Source organism: Castor canadensis, chromosome 3, assembly GCF_047511655.1.
Source record: "Castor canadensis chromosome 3, mCasCan1.hap1v2, whole genome shotgun sequence".
Lineage (NCBI taxonomy): Eukaryota > Metazoa > Chordata > Mammalia > Rodentia > Castoridae > Castor > Castor canadensis.
This window is the reverse complement of record NC_133388.1, coordinates 33,548,193-33,567,756: the sequence shown is the minus strand read 5'-3', so window position 1 is coordinate 33,567,756 and position 19,564 is coordinate 33,548,193. Positions and strand designations below refer to the sequence as shown.

General features: G+C 38.5%; 2 protein-coding genes across 19 annotated transcripts in view; one reads left to right on the top strand and one right to left on the bottom strand.

The window, feature by feature from the left end:
- Numb (NUMB endocytic adaptor protein) overlaps positions 1-19,564 on the bottom strand; it is a 137,815-nt gene that overhangs the window by 2,808 nt on the left and 115,443 nt on the right. For 13 of the 15 annotated variants that reach the window (XM_074067600.1, XM_074067595.1, XM_074067607.1 and 10 more), the window contains 5 exons: positions 16,278-16,352; positions 11,422-11,562; positions 6,581-6,785; positions 4,120-4,413; positions 1,950-2,099 (listed from right to left, as the gene is read on the bottom strand). In XM_074067600.1, coding sequence (XP_073923701.1) covers positions 1,950-2,099; positions 4,120-4,413; positions 6,581-6,785; positions 11,422-11,562; positions 16,278-16,352 — 865 coding nt within the window. The remainder of the gene's footprint in view (positions 1-1,949; positions 2,100-4,119; positions 4,414-6,580; positions 6,786-11,421; positions 11,563-16,277; positions 16,353-19,564) is intronic. The other 2 variants (XM_074067596.1, XM_074067609.1) reach the window with 2 other exon arrangements.
- The window catches only part of Papln (papilin, proteoglycan like sulfated glycoprotein), a 60,710-nt gene that overhangs the window by 37,979 nt on the left and 3,167 nt on the right, over positions 1-19,564 (top strand). For 2 of the 4 annotated variants that reach the window (XM_074067594.1, XM_074067592.1), the window contains one exon: positions 8,399-8,614. The exons of 1 other annotated variant lie outside the window; for it this stretch is intronic. In XM_074067594.1, coding sequence (XP_073923695.1) covers positions 8,399-8,469 — 71 coding nt within the window. In that variant the 3' untranslated portion in view covers positions 8,470-8,614. Of the gene's footprint in view, positions 1-3,969; positions 4,095-8,398; positions 8,615-19,564 lie in introns of those variants that run through there. One more of the 4 variants, XM_074067593.1, reaches the window with a different exon arrangement.

The window sequence follows — 19,564 nt, the reverse complement described above, 5'->3', positions numbered from 1 at the left end:
TAGAATACAACATACTATAATAAAAGTTATTTAAAGCTTATGAATTGTTTATTTGTGGAATTTCCTATTTAATATTTTGGAACAGCAGTTGATCCTAGGGAACTGAAATCTTGGAAAGAAAAACCATGAATAAGGAGAACTACTATATTATTCCCATATAACATATAAGAAATCAAACTTGGCAAATGTTGTCATTTGCTTAATAAATTTGTAATTTGTTACAGAACTAATTTTATGTATCTCTTTTTGAAGATTCCCCCCTCATAATGTTCATATCTTAAAGTGCTTAGTATTATTTCCTCATCTCCCTTTATTAAAATCTCCTAACCCTTGTTTCTTTTACTCCAGATGTCTTTATCACTTTCTAGTCCTTATCCCAGCTCTCTTTCTGTCATAGTTAGTATGGAGTAGACAAGTACCATTCCTTGCCGTACAATATAAATACTTCCTCTTTAGGACTGAGCAACCATGCTCAGTAATATTTCTTTGGTGTTGGTAATATTTACACAGGGTTTGTCTAAAAAAAGTACTTCACCTATAGACTTGGGGGCTCCTTAAAGGCAGAGAAAGTAATATGTTCTATTCAATTTTGTATGTGCAATACCTTGTAAACAGAAGGATCAGTAGAATATAACGGGTACAATATTCAGAAAGATCCGAATTTAAATCCTGGCTCTATGATGTAGGCAATTTACCTAACCTCTTTGAGTCTCATTTTTCTCATCTGTAATGCCTACCTCCAAGGGTTGTTGTGGGGATTAAATGAAAAACTGCATGAGTACTTACCACAGTGTGGCAGGTACTGTGTTAAGTAGTGGATACCTTATGCCTGTTATTTCTAGTGTTATGTTTGTTAGTTAGATGAGATGAAAAGCCATTTGATGACATAAGAAGTACATGACTGTAAACATTTCTTCAGAAACAGAGAGAGGGAGATGGCGGCTCATCTCCAGAATTAAAAGTATATAGTAGTTTCTTCCAATAGGAGCAGGGTACCTTCTCTAGGGCAAAACTTACTCTGAGAACTCTCTCAAAAGAAATGGAGAGGTCTGGCAGAATGGCTCAAGTGGTAGAGTGCCTGCTAGCAAGCATGAGGCTCTGAGTTCAAACCATAGTGCCACAAAAAAAAAAAAAAAAAAAAAAGGAAATGGAGAAAAGGCAATTATAGGAGCTCAGATTTAGAAGTCACATAAATTCTTTGTTTTCTCTGACATAATGCTATTAATTCAGTATCTCTGAAAAAAAAACCAATTTCTAATAACTCTTCAATGCCACAAACGCAAATTTTAGGACACTTGTTATACAAGATCAACTAGAGAGCCCAAAGAAGTGCCTTTTTCTTATGAGCCTCTATAACAGGGCAAAGAGTAGGTGAGTCCAGGCTTTCTCAACTTGGGCACTATTGACATTTGGGCTGCATAATTCTTTGTTGTGGGTGCTGTCCTAAGCACTGAAGGATGTTTGTCAGTATCCCTAGCCTCTATCCAGAAGCCAGTAAAAATACCCTCTTCCCAAGTTGTGAAACCCCAAAATGTCTCCATATAATTAATGCCAAATTTTCCCTAAAGGGCAAAATTACCCTTGGTTGAGAACCACTGTGCTAAAGAAAGCATAATGCCAGAACCAATCCTGATGAGTGCTGTTTCTGGAATACTGATTGGGTACTCTGACCCTTCATAGTCAAATGGCAAAGCAGTGGACTGGGGTTAGAGAAACTACTGATAGAGGCAGATGGAAGGCAGGCAGGTGCATGCAAATCAATGAATGCAGACATCTTAGGAAATAGGAAGGGGGAAAAAGCACAAAGACACCAATGAATAGGGAAATTGGTGAATCTAAGACACTGATAATGGGACTGACCAGCTCTTGGGAAGCTCAGGGTGCCAATTTATAGCTAGTGAACAGTCATTTTATAAGGAGGACAGTGAAGCATGTCAGAGGGCACCAACCTTGGAAGGCAGGAGATTGTGGTGCCACCACTGTCGCTGGTTTGGTCATTGGGGCAGAGGAGAAGGGATCCTCAGAGGGTGTGCTGAAGGCATTGGTGATCTGTGAGCACAGGGAGCTGATGCTCTCTGCCTCTCCTTCTACCTCTGGCACTGCAAGACAAACAGAAAAAGGTTCTAGGCAGAAAAATGGAATAATCCTAAAATATGACACTATAATACAAGCTGATCTCTCTCTCTCTCTCTCTCACTCTCTCTCTCTCTCAGGTACTGGGGATGGAACCCATACCACTTGAGCCACTACCTTAGCCCTATACTGTACTTCTTATTTATGGAAAGAAAAAGATCAATTAACTGTCTGGGCTACAAAAGTAGTTTTAAAAAACTTACTGGCCAGCATTTCATTGGCTTTTCAGATGGGAAAGTATAAAATGTCAACTCATTTACTTAGATCTTTCCTTGATAATCCCCAAATTTGTCTTCTTAAGACATTCTTGGGAATTTGGTATTCTTGTTTTACATGAAGCTGTTTGGCTAGCTAGATTTTTTGGAAAACATCTGCAACTTGGGTTGTCTTCCAACCAGTTCTCAAGGTTGTGGTCAGAGTTAAGTTCTGGAGCCATTAAGCAATTTTATCAGAAAAATGGGACTATGTCTGGGGCACCAATGAATGCTCAGTGCTTTTCTCTATAATAAACAATGACATTGTCACCACTCTCATTTTCTCCAAAGTCTCTAAGGCCAAGTATATGATCCATGATAACAAGAAAAGTGAGATGACATATAGAACTCTAAAGTCTTTGTTTTTAATATTGACTCTGGGAAGCTGGGCAAGGTGGTGGGTACCTTTACTTCCAGCTGCTTAGGAGGCTGAGGCAGGAAGTCTGCTTTGGTCCAGGAGTTTGGGGGCAAGCCTGGGTAACAGTGAGACTGTATCTCTTAAAAAAAACAGGTAGCAAGACCCTCATCTCAACAAGCAAGCTGGGTGTGGTGGTGCATATTTGTAAATCCTAACAATGTAGGAAGCATAAGTAGGAGGATCATGGTCAGAGGTCACCAGGGCAAAAAGCATGAGACCCTATCTGAAAAATAACTAAAGCAAAAAGGTTTGGAATCAAGTGGTGGAGCACTTGTCTAGAAAGTGCAAAGCCCTGAGTTTAAATCCCTATAGAACTAAAACAAAACAAATAGAAAAAAACTAACTCTGGGATACTTTTGTATCACTGAGGAAGCTAACTGTTTGCTAAACCTTTGTTCATATGTGAAAAGAGAATAACAGACTTTATTCTGCATCTGCCCCACAGGGGACTGAACAAGGTACTTGAAACATCTGGAGTTTCAGGTTTTAAAGGTGTTGAAAGCTGAAGAGACCCTCAGAGATCATCTAGTCCAACTATTCTCTCAGCCTTGTTTCATCTATCAAAGGAACTTACCTCTGTACTTTTATACTACTGCCAGTGGGAGTGCCTTTTGAGACTGAGTTTCATCATATTCTGCTATAGGAGTAGTTAGACATGTCTCAGAGGGAAGTAAAATAGGGCCCAATAAAAGCACTGACAACATCTCACACTTTAGTTCTGGATCATATGATGACAATAGAGCTTAGGAGCTATCTCAGCTGAATAGAGGCCATATAAGGGCCTGTGTGGCAGTTTTAAAAGGTAATGAGTAAATGTGAGCAGATCTTAGACTTATACAAGAGACCCATTTAGAGTTTCCTCCCTATGAAGCCAACCAGCCACCAGAACAACGAATACTTATCCATTTCTTGTGGCACATCTGCCAGTGGTGGTATTTAACTGTAGAGTCTCTAATGCCTCTTTAATTAATTCTCTCCTGGGTCCTAAGAAGTAGAATAAGAATGGAAACCTGAAACCCTTGATGTCTGGAGAACAGGTTGGCTGAGAGGTAGCGTGCTTACATCTGGACAAACCACAAACCTGTGGCTTAGGCTAGAAATTTCATCATGGCTCTGTCATCTATTTGTTAAGGGGAAATTAATGATTCACCATCCCCTCCACAGACCTTAATTTTCTTTCATGGGAAATGATACAACTATCAACCAGCCTGAGAGGGAGAAGTGCCTAGTTGAACAGAATTTGTGTTGCTACTGGAAATGATGACAAAACCTCAGTGCTAGAGTGCTTGGTGAGTCAGGTGCATGTTGCATTACCTGCATTTTTTATGGGAAAATCAGTTTTCCTCTGCATAGTGGAAGGTAACTCGTTGATGCGTAGGGACAGTTGGCGTTTAAAGGGTGACATCTTCTGGCTGAGAGCTGGAAACCCACGGAAAGAGCCTTGGCGAGCAAGCTGTTCAATTGGTGCGTGCCGGCGTGGGATGGCATGAGGATTGTTCATCTCCAGAGAGGCAGTGGCATCGGGAGTGGGAGAGGTGGGGGAGGATGGGGATGGCGTGGTATTGCCAGGGGCCACTGGTAAGCCAACACCTGTCTTATCTGTTTCAGCTCAAGAAAATTAGGAGAAAGCAGACCTTAGTAATGATTTTCAAAGTCTTCTTATTCTTTTACTCATCTCCTTCCCAACGTCTCTTAAAAGATAGGTTGGAAGTAGAGTTCAAATCCCGTTTTTCAGACAGATTAAGATGAGATATCTACTAAGACACAAATATTAGATCTTTTTTTTTCTTCAATACTGGGGCTTGAACTCAAGGCCTACACCTTGAGGTCCTCCACCAGCTCTTTTTTGTGATGGATTTTTTGAGATAGGGTTTTGCGAACTATTTGTCCTGGCTGGCTTCAAACTACAATGGTCCTGATCTCTGCCTCCTGAGTAGATAGGATTACAGGTATGAGCCACCAGCACCCAGCACAAGTTTTTATTCTCATTCAGTGGTTTATGAATTAAAATGATGAACAAGAGTTAAGAAACTCAGTTCCAATTAACTCCTCATGTGAGATCCTCTGAAGAATGATGGTTCATGGTTTTCAGTATTTGTTTGTTTACAGGGGGCTAGGGATGCCTTTGGGAATGGCAAAGTCAGAAAGACCTAAAGAAGCCTAAGTTTGAGTAGGTGTCATAAATGCTATAAAGCACAGTCTTTAAATCATGGACAATATGGATTTGTGGTCCATTTGAATAAAAGAATGCAGATGGGAAATTTAAAACTGTATTAATCCTGAATATAAAATTGTTTCACTTGAGTAGCAGTTGAGTCCTATTCTGATTGTGGCAAATCTCTACCCCAATCTTTGTAGATCTTAAGACTCAATTTCTTTGTCAGTTGCTCTGTATAACAATATTATTTGGTGGTATTAAAAGATGTGCTTTCAAGAATGTAGCTCACTGATAGAGTACTTGCCTAGCATGTGTGAGGCCCTTGGTTCAATCTCCAGTACCACAAAAAAAGAAAAAGAGTATGTTTTCAGTCTGAAAGTCACTAAAGAACAACACTTGTAATAGCTATACATGTTAAATTTAAATTTTCTAGTAAAGATAGCAAGATTTTTTTTGTTGTTATTTTTTGAGGAGTAGCTGGGCTACAGGTGTGCATCCTCGTGCCTGGCCAGTATATTTTTTATTCTTTGGTACAGTGGCACAAGTGTTTGCAAAAAATGATAAAAAAAAAATCACTATTAGCTTGGTGCAGTGGTGTGTGCTGCAGTCCTCGGGAGGCTGAGGCAGAATTACTTGAGCCCAGGAGTTCAGCTAGCCTAAGCAACACAGTGAGGACAACCCCCCCACATCACTATCAATAATTTCAAATAAATATATGGGGATGACTTAAGAATCAGCACTGTTTTGGTACTTAGATTAATGATGTTATCCAAAATGTCAAGTTTAGAAATAAAATACGGTAAAACATTACCACAACTATATTCATGTTCATTTTCTACTGAATTGTTTATGCATTTCTTGTTGGTCTCACCCTACCTATATATAAGAATGCAAAGCATTTTCCTCAACACTATTATTTAGTTTTAAAATATACCTAACCCAGCTTTACAGACTATTGAGTAACTTCAATGTTTGTCCAGGTGTTATTGCCATGATACTGTATGTATCTAAAAAATTCGCATTCTACAAAACCACACACTAAAATTAACAGGGCTATGGGAGATTAGAGACCGGCCTCTCAAAATCTACAGACTTTTGTGACTAAAGCATTAGAGATCACAGCAGTAACTAATCAACACAATATTACTTTAAATCTGTCAGCATCATAGTCAGTGTTCCTTTTGCAGCCCTATACCCTGAGGCTTGTGCTTCTTCCTTCAAGATGTAGGCCTGTGATCACATCAGAATTAAAATTCTGTTCCAGGATGGGGCCAGGAAGGAGTGTTTCTGCAGCTTCTTCAACTGCACACTCATCTTCCCCAGAGGAGCTTACTATAGCGGAAAGAGTAAATGGTTTTTAACCCATTAGGAAAGCACTTTTCTAAGATTTTCAGCTCTGTTATTAAGATCTTCCTATATTGCTAAGGATTTTCTTTTTGTGGGGGAGGTGGAACTCAGAGCCTTGTATATGGTAGGCAAATGCTCTACCACTGAGCTATTCTACCAGTCCCATTGAGCTGTTCTGACTGTGAGAAACCTTGTTCCTGCTAGCTTTAAAATATTAACCTGTTGGGGAAAACTGCATTAAATAAACACACATCATAGAACAGAGTGTACCTTTCTTGGCATCTTGCATTTGTTTCATGATCTCCTCCCTTTCTGCTTGTTCAGTAGCAGTTGTGACTCGGAATGATCCTTCTCTTGTAAAAGTGGTGCGACTGGCATCAAAAGTAGCAGTCACTCCACATTCCTTCTCCCGCTTCTGTTTACGCTCTAAACAGGCTGCAAAAGCACAGCCTACTGCATGGCTCAATCTTTCACCCTGCAAAGAGCAGGTTTTTAAAGCTTTTTTAGAGTACAGTACCAACAATCACAAATACATCTGTTTTTGCACAAGACAAATTAAATTCCAGCTTAAAATTAAGTTTTATATATTAGTATGCCAAATTAATCTAAATGAATAAATTATCTTAGATTGTTTGTAAGATACTTGAATTATATTAATTGTTACAGGCTTCTGGTAAAGTGATCTTCAGCAACCTGTGCTTTTGTGAACAGCCACAGGACCTCCTTTTCACTAAGGCTCCCTCTGGCACCTCAGCTGTGGTTACACACTGCTCAAGGTTCTAAGCCTTTCTGAGCAAACCTCCAATTGCCCTTTAAAAGGAGACTTAGTAAGAATATTTACTACACATTTCTAAGAAACTATTATAGAGGACAGGAACTTAAATACATCGCCAACATGTCTAGGTGCAAAATTTCTGATAAATATAACTCCTGTCAGGATGTCTTTGTCAGGCCTTCAGCCTAGGGAATCAAAGGAAAGCTTAGCTTTCTGTCTCCCTTTTCTAAGTGCCTCACCCCTCACAACTTTCCCCATCTATGGACTTCAGTGCTTTTAGACTTTCTCTTATGCCTTCCCTTTTCTTCTAGCTGTCTCTCACTAACTTTACCACCCAATCTCACAGGCAAAAGTAAAAGCATCTTTTCATTTACATTCTCTACTTAGAAACCAAACACTGCTTTATAGATACATGATTACCCAGAGTTGATTTAACAAATTCAGTTGGTTATTATTTTTTTTAACCAGGGTTCTATGTATTTTAAATCATATCCCCAACTGCACAATTAAAAACTGCTTAATAACTGTTGGCATCATTCATAGTGAGAAGAGATATTTGGGAACAGGGAGGCGTTTGTGGCATTCTCAAAATCATACCATGTGGGCAGCTGCTCTGACATATGGCTGTGAATAAGCCTTTTCACTGGATTTTACATGCCAGTATCAGATATCAGAAAAGAGGTCATACTTAGAAATCTTGTCCCTAAGATTTTACATGACTGTAAACCTTTTGACTGCTTATTTAAAGAATGATAGACTACTCTGAGTTCACACAAGTTTCTAACTTCCCAGCAGGATGATGTCTAGGGTGCTAAATCATGAAAAGGGGTGGAGAGTACTGAGAGATTCTTAGGGCCTGTTTGCATTTAAGCACAGCTCTGTTGTAAGGATAGAGCTATAGGCCAAGGAGGTTTATTATTTCTCCTAGGTCAGGGCAGAAATTCTTCTTTTTTAATGATTTGGTGTTTTATTATGTTTAAAACTTACTTTTTATCATCAACTAGTTCTCTTAATTAGTAATTTTATTCTGTGCAGATACAAATGAACATAAATTATAGACTGAAGTATTTCAGTTTCCTCTTACATAAGCACATTCTCCACGAGGTAATTTTCTTGTACTTACCAACTACAAAAAAATGACATTTAATAATAGCCAGAGCTCAGAAAAAAGGCAGACCTTACCTATAAATAATCATTCAATAAAATTATGAAAAAACTAGAACTGGCTATACTGTTTCACCTGAAAAACAGTAATCATAACAATAATAGCAATAATAATAGTTAACATTTATTGAACTTTTACTATGTTCCAGGAGTACAGAAGTTCTTGAAGAATGACCTCATCCCCCACCAACAGCATCATCTTGGAACTGGTTATAAATGAAAATTCTCAGGCCCACCCCAGGTTCGCTGAATGAAAAATTCTGGGAGAGGGGCCTAGCCCACCAGGTGATTTTGATATAGTGAAACTAGGAGATTCAAACAGCCTGCAGGACCATGATTTGACAATAAAATGGTTTTAAAATTAATATTGGGATATTCTTGAACTCTGGATTTTATGAGTGTAGTGATAACAAAATACACAGTTTTTGTGGCTTTCTTAGTGTCTAAGAGAAGGAGAGATGAAAAAAGAATAGTTTAGTTATTTTAACTCATTTTCAAAGTACCTCAGCATTGATAATATTAGCTCTAGTTCTTGAAGCAGTTACTGTTGGAAAGAATCTATGTTAAATCTGCTTATAGTCTTCGCAATACTGATTTCTATTTATAGAAATGGATACTAAGACTTACAGAATGTTAAATAACTTGCCCCATATCTCACAACTAGTAAGAACCAAAACCAAGACTGAACCTCAGTTTCAAGACTTAAACTCTTAAAATTTGTTTTGATATTGTCTCAAAAGAGCTTTAAAAAATCTTTGGGTCAGTTTAGAGCATGGTGATGTCTATACCACTTCTTTTCCAGGTTAAACTTTGGCAAGAGTTTTATACAGTTGTAGTCTTTATAAATGCCTTATTTTATCTGGACTTTTAAAAACCCAGAAATTACATGCTAACTGCTATATGTAGTAAGATCATTGTCATCTTAGAGACTCGTTTTTCATATCAGAATTTTGGATAATTCACATGAAAGGTAGAATTATTTTCTCTTTTATCTTGGAGCAGTATCTGCCTAGCAAGCATGAGGCCCCGAGTTCAAAGTTCCGTATTGCCAAAAAAAACAAAACAAAACCCCTAGCACCACACCCCTCCACACACACAAATGAAATGTATATAATTACATTTCTTGAAATGTATCCCAGGCTGGCCATGACTCCACGGCCAGGTTGGCCTTGACCTTTAAAATCTTCCTCCCTCTGCCTCCTGAGTACTGGGACGCCAGGCATGCACCACCATATCATGCCTTATTTTTAAACATAAAGAACTGGGGGTAGTGATGGTGAGGATCCTGAGATACATTGTAAGCACATATATAAATATCACAATGAAACCCCCCTGTACAAGTAATATATGATAATAAAAATGCAAAAAAACCAAAACAAAACAGAGCAAGCATGGTGGTACATGCCTGTCATCCCAGCTACTCAGGAGGCAGAGACTGGGAAGACTGGTTCATGGCTAGTCCAGGCAAAAATGTAGTGAGATCCCATTCTCAACAAATAAGGCAGATAATCCCAGCTATGGCAGCAGACATGGGTAGGAGGAGGATATCAGTCAGAGGTCTGCCCCACCTGAGGTGTAGCTCCATGGCACAGCACTTATTTCACATGTGCAAGACTCTGGGTTCAACCTCTAACACCAAGGGCTGGGGACATGGCTCAAGTGGTAGAGTACCTGCCTAGCAAGCATGAGGCCTTGAGTTCAAAGTTCAGTACTGCCAAAGCAAAACAAAAACCCTAGCAGCACACACACACAAACCGCATGTATGTATAGAAGTATCACAATGAAACCCCACAGTATGTACAACTGATACATGCTAATAAGAATAAAAATTTTTTACCATGCAACAATTTCTAGCATAGTTTATTCTATTGTAGTTATTTCTTTCTGCCTTTTTAATTTATTGAAAATATACTCCAATTCAGTTATTTCATTTGTGGTAGCCTATTTGCTACTAAATCAATTTACAAGTACCTTTTAACTTCAGTATCTTCTACCCAGACATGTTAACAACCACATTTAAGAATTCTGGCTGGCAGTGGTTCACATCTGTAATTCTATAATCCCAGCTACTTGGGAGACTGAGATTGAGAGAATCATGGTTCAAAGCCAGCCTGGGAAAACAGTTCTTGAGACCCCCTCCCCATCTCCAAAATAACCAGAGCAAAATGGACTGGAGGTGTGGCCCAATTGGTAGAGTGCCTGCTTTGCAATGGAGAAACCCCAAGTTCACACCCTAGTCCCACACACACAAAAAAAATTCTGGCCAGGCAGAAAGACTAATGTCTATAATTTCAGCTACTTGGGAGGTAGAGATTGGGAAGACTGTGGTTTGAGGCCAGCAAAAAGTTATTGAGACCCATTTGAACGAATAAGCTAGGCATGGTGGTGTGTGCCTGTCATCCTACACAGTTCAGGCCAGCCCAGGCAAAAATTTGAAACCTTATTTTAAAAAAATAACCTGGGCTGGAGGTGTGGCTCAAGTGGTAGAGTGCCTGCTTTGCAAGCACAAAGCCCTCAGTTCACTGAGTTCAAACCCCAGTCGCATCAAAAAAAAAAAAAAAAAAAGGAACTAAAAAGATAAAAGCAAAAGAAGCTGGGGGTATGATTCAAGTGGTAGAGTGCTTGCCTTGCAAATGTAAGGCCCTGAGTCCAAAATCCAGGGCAGATGAGACGGGAGGATTGCAAGCCAGCCTGGATAACACAGACCTCAGTCTTGAAACAGAAAAAAAAAATTCTTTTTTGAAAATACTTCCAATAACGAAAAGCTCTACCTATAGTTTAGCAACTACCATCACCAGTGTCTTTCCCTCCCTCTGTCCCTCCGTCCATCAACTTCCTTTCTTTTCTTTCCTTTCCTTTTGGTGCTGGGACTGAACCAGGGCCTCTCCCACTGAGCTATAACCCCAACCCCTCAGGGCAGTTTTACTTTCCTTTAATGACCTTGGATCTCAGCCAATCACTTTGCTCTGTGAATTCCAAGTCACAGGGTCACACCAAGAGTGTGAACTACTTGAATTAAAGGAACAAAATCTTACACAAAAGACACCTCTGAGAGGAGACTTAGCATCACGTATTTATTTAAAATGTAGTAGGAACTGCTTGGTTGAGACAACCTTGAAGGAACTCAGCTTCTTGAGAACCCTCATGACAGAACACACATTGTGGGACTCACCGTGTCCTTGACAGCCATGAAGCAGTGACAGATCCAGCGCCGGGTGGTGCCATCCCGACATATGTAAGAGAAGGCTCTATCAAAGTTCCTATCTGGGGCACAGAATGAAACTTTCTCTATTGTTTGGTCAACTATGAGGTCCTAGAAAATGGGAAGCACAAAGGAAGAGGGTACTTATGAGTTAGGTTTCTCAGAATAAACATGATGTTCCTCTCATAATACGGAATCCCCACTTGAATGCAACAAGACTGTGGAATAGCTAGAGCTGTCTGGTTGTTTGAGTACGGAGCATTTGACTTAGGAGACATCACTTTGCTTGGATGGTTCCCTCAACTCACCGACATGTTCTAAAACATGTTAGTTAGTTCTAGTTTTAGGTCTGTTTCATGATAGATGTTATGTTCAATTTGGCAATATATATAAACCACTATATTTAATGATTTTCGTTTATTTGCAAATATAGCAAAAACGTATGATTTCATGTTCCTACTACCTTTGTTACACAAATTAGCACAATAATATATGCTGTCCTACATTTTGCTTTTTTTTAACTAACAACTGAATTTTTAAATTCAGGTACTGTAGACTTACTATTTGGTTCTTTTTCATAATTTCTCTGAGATTTTCTAGTTTTACATTCAATATTAGCATATTTTCCTTTATGTCAATGAGTATAGTTATTAACACCTGTTTTATTTATTTATTTAATTTTTTTATTATTCATATGTGCATACAAGGCTTGGGTCATTTCTCCCTCCTGCCCCCACCCCCTCCCTTACCACCCACTCCGCCCCCTTCCTCTCCCCCCACCCCCTCAATACCCAGCAGAAACTATTTTGCCCTTATCTCTAATTTTGTTGAAGAGAGAGTATAAGCAATAATAGGAAGGAACAAGGGTTTTTGCTAGTTGAGATAAGGATAGCTATACAGGGAGTTGACTCACATTAATTTCCTGTGCATGTGTGTTACCTTCTAGGCTAATTCTTCTCAAACTAACCTTTTCTCTAGTTTCTGGCCCCCTTCTCTTATTGGCCTCAGTTGCTTTTAAGGTATCTGCTTTAGTTTCTCTGTGTTGAGGGCAACAAATGCTAGCTAATTTTTTAGATGTCTTACCTATCCTCATATCTCCCTTGTATGCATTCACTTTTATCTTGTTAACACCTGTTTTAAAATTCTTTTTTTCCAGTACTGGGATTTGAACTCAGGGCCTCATGTTTGCTAGGCAGGCCATTCCACCAGCCTTTTTTTGGGTTGGGTATTTTTTTTTCCTGTACCACAAACTTTATTTGATCTTGTCTACATTGGGTTCATCTAGTATACTTTTTTAGAGAAATATAAAATTACAAAAACTAATCTTTTGTGATTTTAGAAATGCCAGTATGCTGGGTATTTTTGAGACAGGGTTTTGTGAACTACTTGCCTGGGCTGGCATGGAACCTAGATCCTCCTGATCTGTGCCTCCTGAGTAGCTAGGATTATAGGTGTGAGCCACTGATGCCCAGCTCTGTTTTAAAAATTCTTGTCTGCTCATTCCAACAACCTAGATCATCTAGAAGTTGGATGTCTTGTTTTCTGTGAGAATAAGTCACTTTTCTGTTTCTTTGTATGCTAAGTAGTTTTGCATTGCATTATAGACACTATGGATATTGCATGTGGAAAGTCTAGAATCTATTATATTCTTTGGAATTGATATTTTGGGTTCAAGTAGGTAGTTAGTTTGATTATATGCAAATGGATAACTCCACCTTTTGGACAGCAGCTCAAATCTTAGCTTTTATATCAATAAGTAGGCTATCTGAAGTCAGTGGCACACATGCACTGCTAAGGAATCAAAGATTGGAGTGGAATTTATATATAGAATTTGGGGCCCCTCTTTTTTGGCTCTTTAATAGCCATGATTCCCCTTTGACTTCCTAGTAGCTGTTTCTGCCTCAAATTTTGTCTTCTAGTCTTCTTAGACCAGAAAGATTAAGAGTTTTCTATTGGAGTTTCAGTTACAGTGTGTGGTACAGACTACAGCCTGTTCTCAGGATAGCAGCTGTGAAATGGGAAATCACCCAGTGCCATTTCCTTCTTCTAAGTATCAATTAACTTCCTTCCAGAATTTGCTTGCTTTAGAGGCTTCAAATAATTGGGTTGTTTTGTTCAGAGTTTATAACTTCCTGCAGGAAGGCCCAATAGGAGCTTTATGTGACCATAGATAGAAGTGAAACATACTGAAGATACTCTAAAAGAGTACTTTTTATCATTTCTACTTAGTAATATAGATTTTATTCTCCACCCATAATTCAGTTAATTTATGCCTTTGTCTAAGAAAGTATACAAGAGTTACTCTTAAGTAGGAAACTTATCAAAAATAAGGTAGACATGGGTGGCGAAATGGGACAGCAAGGCAATTTGACATAGTTTCTCACTCAAAGGTTAAGGACATTAAATTTTGGCTTCTATACCAATGATAAATTCACGCAGATGATGGCATGATTTTATCACAGACACTGATTCCAACATTGTATTAGCCCTTGCTTAGAGATAACATATGAAGGTGGGAAGATGAATCCAGTGGCGACAAGCCACCAATTACTATTATTCGTCAATGTGGAGAACTAAATTAATGAATGCAAGTGCTACAAGTAACCAGCAGGGGGCAACATCATTTTTTAAAAACATGGCCTTCAAGTATGAAATATTTGCCTGGGATGGTGGTGGATACCTGTAATTCCAGCACTGCTGAGGCAGGATTCTGAGTGTGAGGCCAATCTGGGCCATACAGAGAGACCCTGGGCTACACAAAGAGCCCTGTACAACAAATTTCATCTAAAACCTAACCTAAACAATACAACTTCTTAAAAATAAGCTAATCAAAATGATTGTTTCCAAAAGTGATGCACTAAACTTTAAGCCTATTGCTTCTTTTGAAAAACATAAGGTCATAAATAGAAAGTTAAAGGTCTAGCTAGGTTCAGTAGCTTATGCCTATAATCCTACCTAGTCCAAAGGTAGAGATCAGTAGGATCAGGGTTTGAAGCCAGGCCAGGCAGAAAGTCATCAAGACCCCATACCAACCAACAGGTGGGCATTCTGGTGAGCACCTATCATCCCCCTACAGCAATAGGAGGATCACAAGCCAGGCTGGCCGTGCAAAAATGAGGAACCCTGTTCTAAAAATAAGTAAAAAGCAAAAAGTGTTGGGGGTAAGGCTCAAGTGGTAAAGTGCTTATCTAGCAAGCATGAGGCCCTGAGTTCAAACCCTAGTTATCACCAAAAAAAAAAAAAAGTTTAAAATTCAGCTATATTGATCCACTTAAAAGTTATCAGGTAAGTTGCCTATCAAAACTGTTTATGCCAGGCAATGATGGCTCACACCTGTAACCCTAGCTACTCAGGAGGCAGAGATCAGGAGGATTGCTGTTCAAAGCCAGCCTGGGCAGAACAGTTCCTCAAGACCCTATCTACAAAAGACCCTTCATTAAAAAAAAAAAAAAAAAAAAAAAAAAAAAAAAAAAGGCTGGCGGAGTGGCTCAAGGTGTAGGCCCTGAGTTCAAGCCTCAGTACTGCAAAACAAAAACAAAAAAACAAGACAAAACAACAAAAAAACTGTTTATTACTCACCCAACTTTCTCCCCTTCCAGTGACATGTGAATTTTTTTTTTTTTTTGGAAAAGTTATCTTTTTGCTAAAAATTTTCCTGACTCTAGGTCTCTCAGGAAATTAATGATTAAGGATTAAATGCACTTAATATAACACCATATGGTTTCTAGGTTCAGTCTTTAGTTATTTAGGATCACTTTTTTTCAAATGAAAAATGCTATCTAGGATCTGAGATACTGTTTGGATCCTAAGTAAATGTTAAGCAAAGAGCCACTTACTAGTGCTTAAATTTTCATTTAAATTGGGTTTTCAGTTAAATAGCAGGTCAATTAATTCACCTATGCTTTCTAATTATAGAGTTTTCTTTCTTTTTAAATCTTTACAGACACCTTTTTTTATGTAATTATTTTTTTCCTTTATTGTTGTGATGAGTGGGGGTAAACTGTGGCATTTACACAGGTTATTGCAATGTATCAAATGTATAATACAATGAATTCACTTGCCATTCTCCTTCATTCCCCCACCCCGATTTCCTGGAGTACTTTCAACAGGTATCATTTTTGCATTTACTCACAAGGGTACATTTTATTGCACCGTATTCACCCTCCTGTCCCCTTTCCCCAACATCCCCCTGTCCCATCGGTGTCAGCTCTTCCAATAATAGTTTTCTTAAGGAACAAGGAGAAATTTTAGATATGGCTTCTCACTAAAAAACTTTCAAAAAACATATAAAAATAGAACTCTATCTTTTTAAAAAAATTTTTTCTGTTATTCATATGTGCATACAATGTTTGGGTCATTTCTCCCCCTTCCCCCCTCTTGCCTCCCCCTTCCCCCCTCCCTTATCCCTCACTACCAGGCAGAAACTATTTTGTCCTTATCTCTAATTTTGTTGAAGAGAGAGTATAAGGAATAATAGGAAGGACCCAGGGTTTTTGCTAGTTGAGGTAAGGATAGCTGTACAGGGAGTTGACTTGCATTGATTTTCTGTGCATGTGTGATAGAACTCTATCTTAACATGAAACGTTAATGCTCAGTAAATTAAATATGCTATGTCATGTAGAACAAAATGTTGAGAGAATTCTATTTTTCATAAGGTAAATGAGTAACTAAACTGGTTTTCTTGACATTAAAACAGTCTCTCAAAAGACTGTACTTTGGACAAAGTGGCAGAATATAGTGACTACAATATCTTAATGGTAGTATATTTGGCCATTAGGGATTAAAAATCATATGAGCAGTCACATTTAAGCTTATAAAAATCTTACCTTAGTTTTTTCATCCACAACTCTGAGTCCATCTGCTGATACCCACAGGACTGCCTTCACTGCTTTCTTTCCAGTCTTGTAAGACAAACCAAAAAAGAAGGGGGGAGGGAGAAGACACATACAATATTTTAAAAAAATCATCTTCATAGAAAACACTGACTTCTGCCTTTCAAAAGTCACAAGTACAGATGAATTCCAAGTTCAAGAGGGATGCCAAAGTCAGATACTCAAACCAAACTGCAGAAACATTCAGGGAAAAGCAAGCCAAAACCGTTATTTTAGAAACATAATGCAAAACAATAACATAAAAATTAAGTAAGGGAGAAGGAACAGATAGAATCAAAACCAGGTATTACATTCCATAATGGGCAAAGAATTTATAAGTAGATTCTTCACGCATTAAAAAATCAACTAAGAAAATCAAGAGTCAGATAAGAAAATCAAGAGTCAGATAAATTTTAAGTACATAAGGAGTTACACCACAAGTATCTTCTACATGTATAGTTAAGAGTAGGAAGTAAGAGAGGTCTAAATTGAGATGCTGACTGTTCCTCTATCTTCTGGCCCAAATGTTTATAGCAGGACCTTTAGTCACCTGAAATTTCATGTTTAAAATAGTAAGAAGGCTTCATTATTCTATTAACAATCCTTATGATCCATTATTTATCCCCTCAAGATTAATGTAGAATTGGTTTAGTTTTTAATTTGACGTTAAGTGTATGGAGACATTTTTGGGGACAAGGGAAGATTTATAAACTATTGAGAAAATACTTATCTTATACATGAATTTTCTTTTTATTTGCTGTGAATTTTTTTGTGGGGGACACACATGAATCACATGAGAAAATCTGGTAATTGATTTCTCCTGTGATGGAGTGCAACAGCAATTTAACAATGTCCTTTCTTCTGAACTGGTGCAGGGACAGAAGCAAAATAAAAGCAGAAAAAAGGCTGAGAACAGGTATCAGATAATCATAAAAGTATAGAGCAAAAGGAATGTGGCACTAAAATTTGAGCAGTAGCCTGTAGAAAAGTCAAGGGAGAATAACCAAACTCTACTATTCTCCTTTCCATGTGTCCAAGCCCAAGAGTCCTGGATAATGGGAGGCATGCTCTTATTTAAATGAACTCCTATCTCTACCTGTCACAAACTTCACGTACGACTTGCTAGCCAGTGGAATACTTGAAGATCTCATAGTCTCCTGAGAGGTGATACTCAGATAAACAAAAAAATAAGTAATTCAATAATAAGTGCTAGAGTAGAGCTGAAAACGGGTTCAGTGATGCCAGATGGAAGGCACAGTCAAATCTATTTATGGTACTGGGGAAGGCTATACTAAGAAGGTAGAACTGGGTCTTGAAATTTTTCTTGATGCCCTATGGTAGGAAGCAGGGAGGAAGGGAAGTTAACAGGTAGCGGACATGCCAGGCACAAGAAACAGCAGAACAAGACATGGAGGCAAAAAACCTCATGCACATCTGGGGCTCTATAAATATTTCAGTGTGTCTTGAAAGTGGGCTGGCTGAGTGAGGAACATGGGAGAAAAGTAGTAGGAAGGGCCCCTCTGCCTGCCAATAAATTGGATCTTAATTCTGTGGGCAATTAGAAGCTACTGAGGAATTTAAACACACTGAGGCAGATCTGTATTTTGAAAACATTAACTTTGACAGCAGTGTACAGGGGCTGAAAAGAGACTGATGGGAAGCAGGATAACCACAAGATTCCACGTGTGTTGTCTGAGAGGTATGGGGACAAGAAGGTTTTAAACAGTAACTACAAGGGAAGAGTTGAGGATTCCTCTGGGGTTCTTAGCCTGGGTAGAGAGGGCACTACTAAGACTAAGACAGAGAATGGAAGAGATGCAAAAGCAAGTTTAAGAGGAAAATAAGATTTCAAGCAAAGTTTCAGACGTCTGGGCAACATCCAGGTGAGATGTTCATTAGGCAATTAGACATACAGGTCTGAAGCCCAATAGAGAATTCTAAAATGGAGTTTCAGATTTGGGAGACATCAAGGGTTAGAATAATAAGAGGATCACAAGAACACTAAAAAACAATTAAAGAACTGGGAGAAAATGAGCAAAAGGAATATGGCCAGAGGGATAAGAGAATGGAGAGATGAGTGTCATCCAAACTAAAGGAGAAGGGTTTCAAAAAACAAAGCATGGTTCAAAATGGTGTAAGGATCAAGTAAGCAAAGGTATGGAAAGTGTCCACTGGATTTAGTAGTGAAGACGTGGTAGATTAATAGAAGCTGTGATGGTAAATTTTATGTGTTAAACACTAGTCTAAAAGTTGTTGTGAAGGCATTTTGTAGATATGATTAACATTTATAATCAACTAAGTTTAGCTTTTATTATATGAGTCTTATCCAATCAGTTGAAGAAAGTCTCCCTCAAGTTCTGTAACACTGAAGTTTTCAGCCTGCCTACCTTACAGATTTGCCAGCCCTACAACCACATGAGCCAACTCTTAAAATACTCTCATATATACATATGCTCAGCACACATGTACTCCCATTCCCACCTATCAGTTCTGTTCTCTAGAGGATGTTTACTGGTAAAGAAGTGGAAGTTAGACTGAATGGGTTGATAAGTAAATGAAAAGCAAGAAGAGTATGAATATTAAATACTCTCATTAAAAAGCTTTTCTGTAAGGCTGGGCAAGGTGACATACGCCTGTAATCCCAGCACTCCAAAGGCTGAAGTAGGAGGATTAAGAGATCAAGGTCAGCCTGGACTACACAGTGAGACCCCGTCAAAAATAAAGGGCTGGGATTGTGGCTAAAGTGGTAGAGCTCTTGTCTAGCAAGCATTAAGGACCCAAGTTCAAAACTCAATACTGCAAAAAAGAAAGCTTTTCTATAAAAAGGGGGAGAGCTATAAGACAATGGGGGCAGTCAGATGCTCTAGGGAAATCTGTAAGATTGAGATAGACTAGCTTGTTATACTATAAACAGAATAGCTCTGGATCAAATACAAGTCCAAATGCATGAGACAAGCAAGTGATGTTAGCCCTCTGATCTTCCATTCTTATTCAGTAAAGTATTTGTAGGTTTGTTAAAAGGACTATTTATATATGGACATATATTTATACATATATGTATATGTATATACAGTATCTGGAATTTAAATAAGATAATAAATATCTGGTACCCATTAATCATCCCTATATTACTATTAATAAACTTTTAAAAACCTCTCCTAGAGTTGGTGGTGTGGTTCAAGTGGTAAAGTGCCTGCCTAACACATGTGAGTCCTGAGTTCAACTACCAGCATGGCAATAAA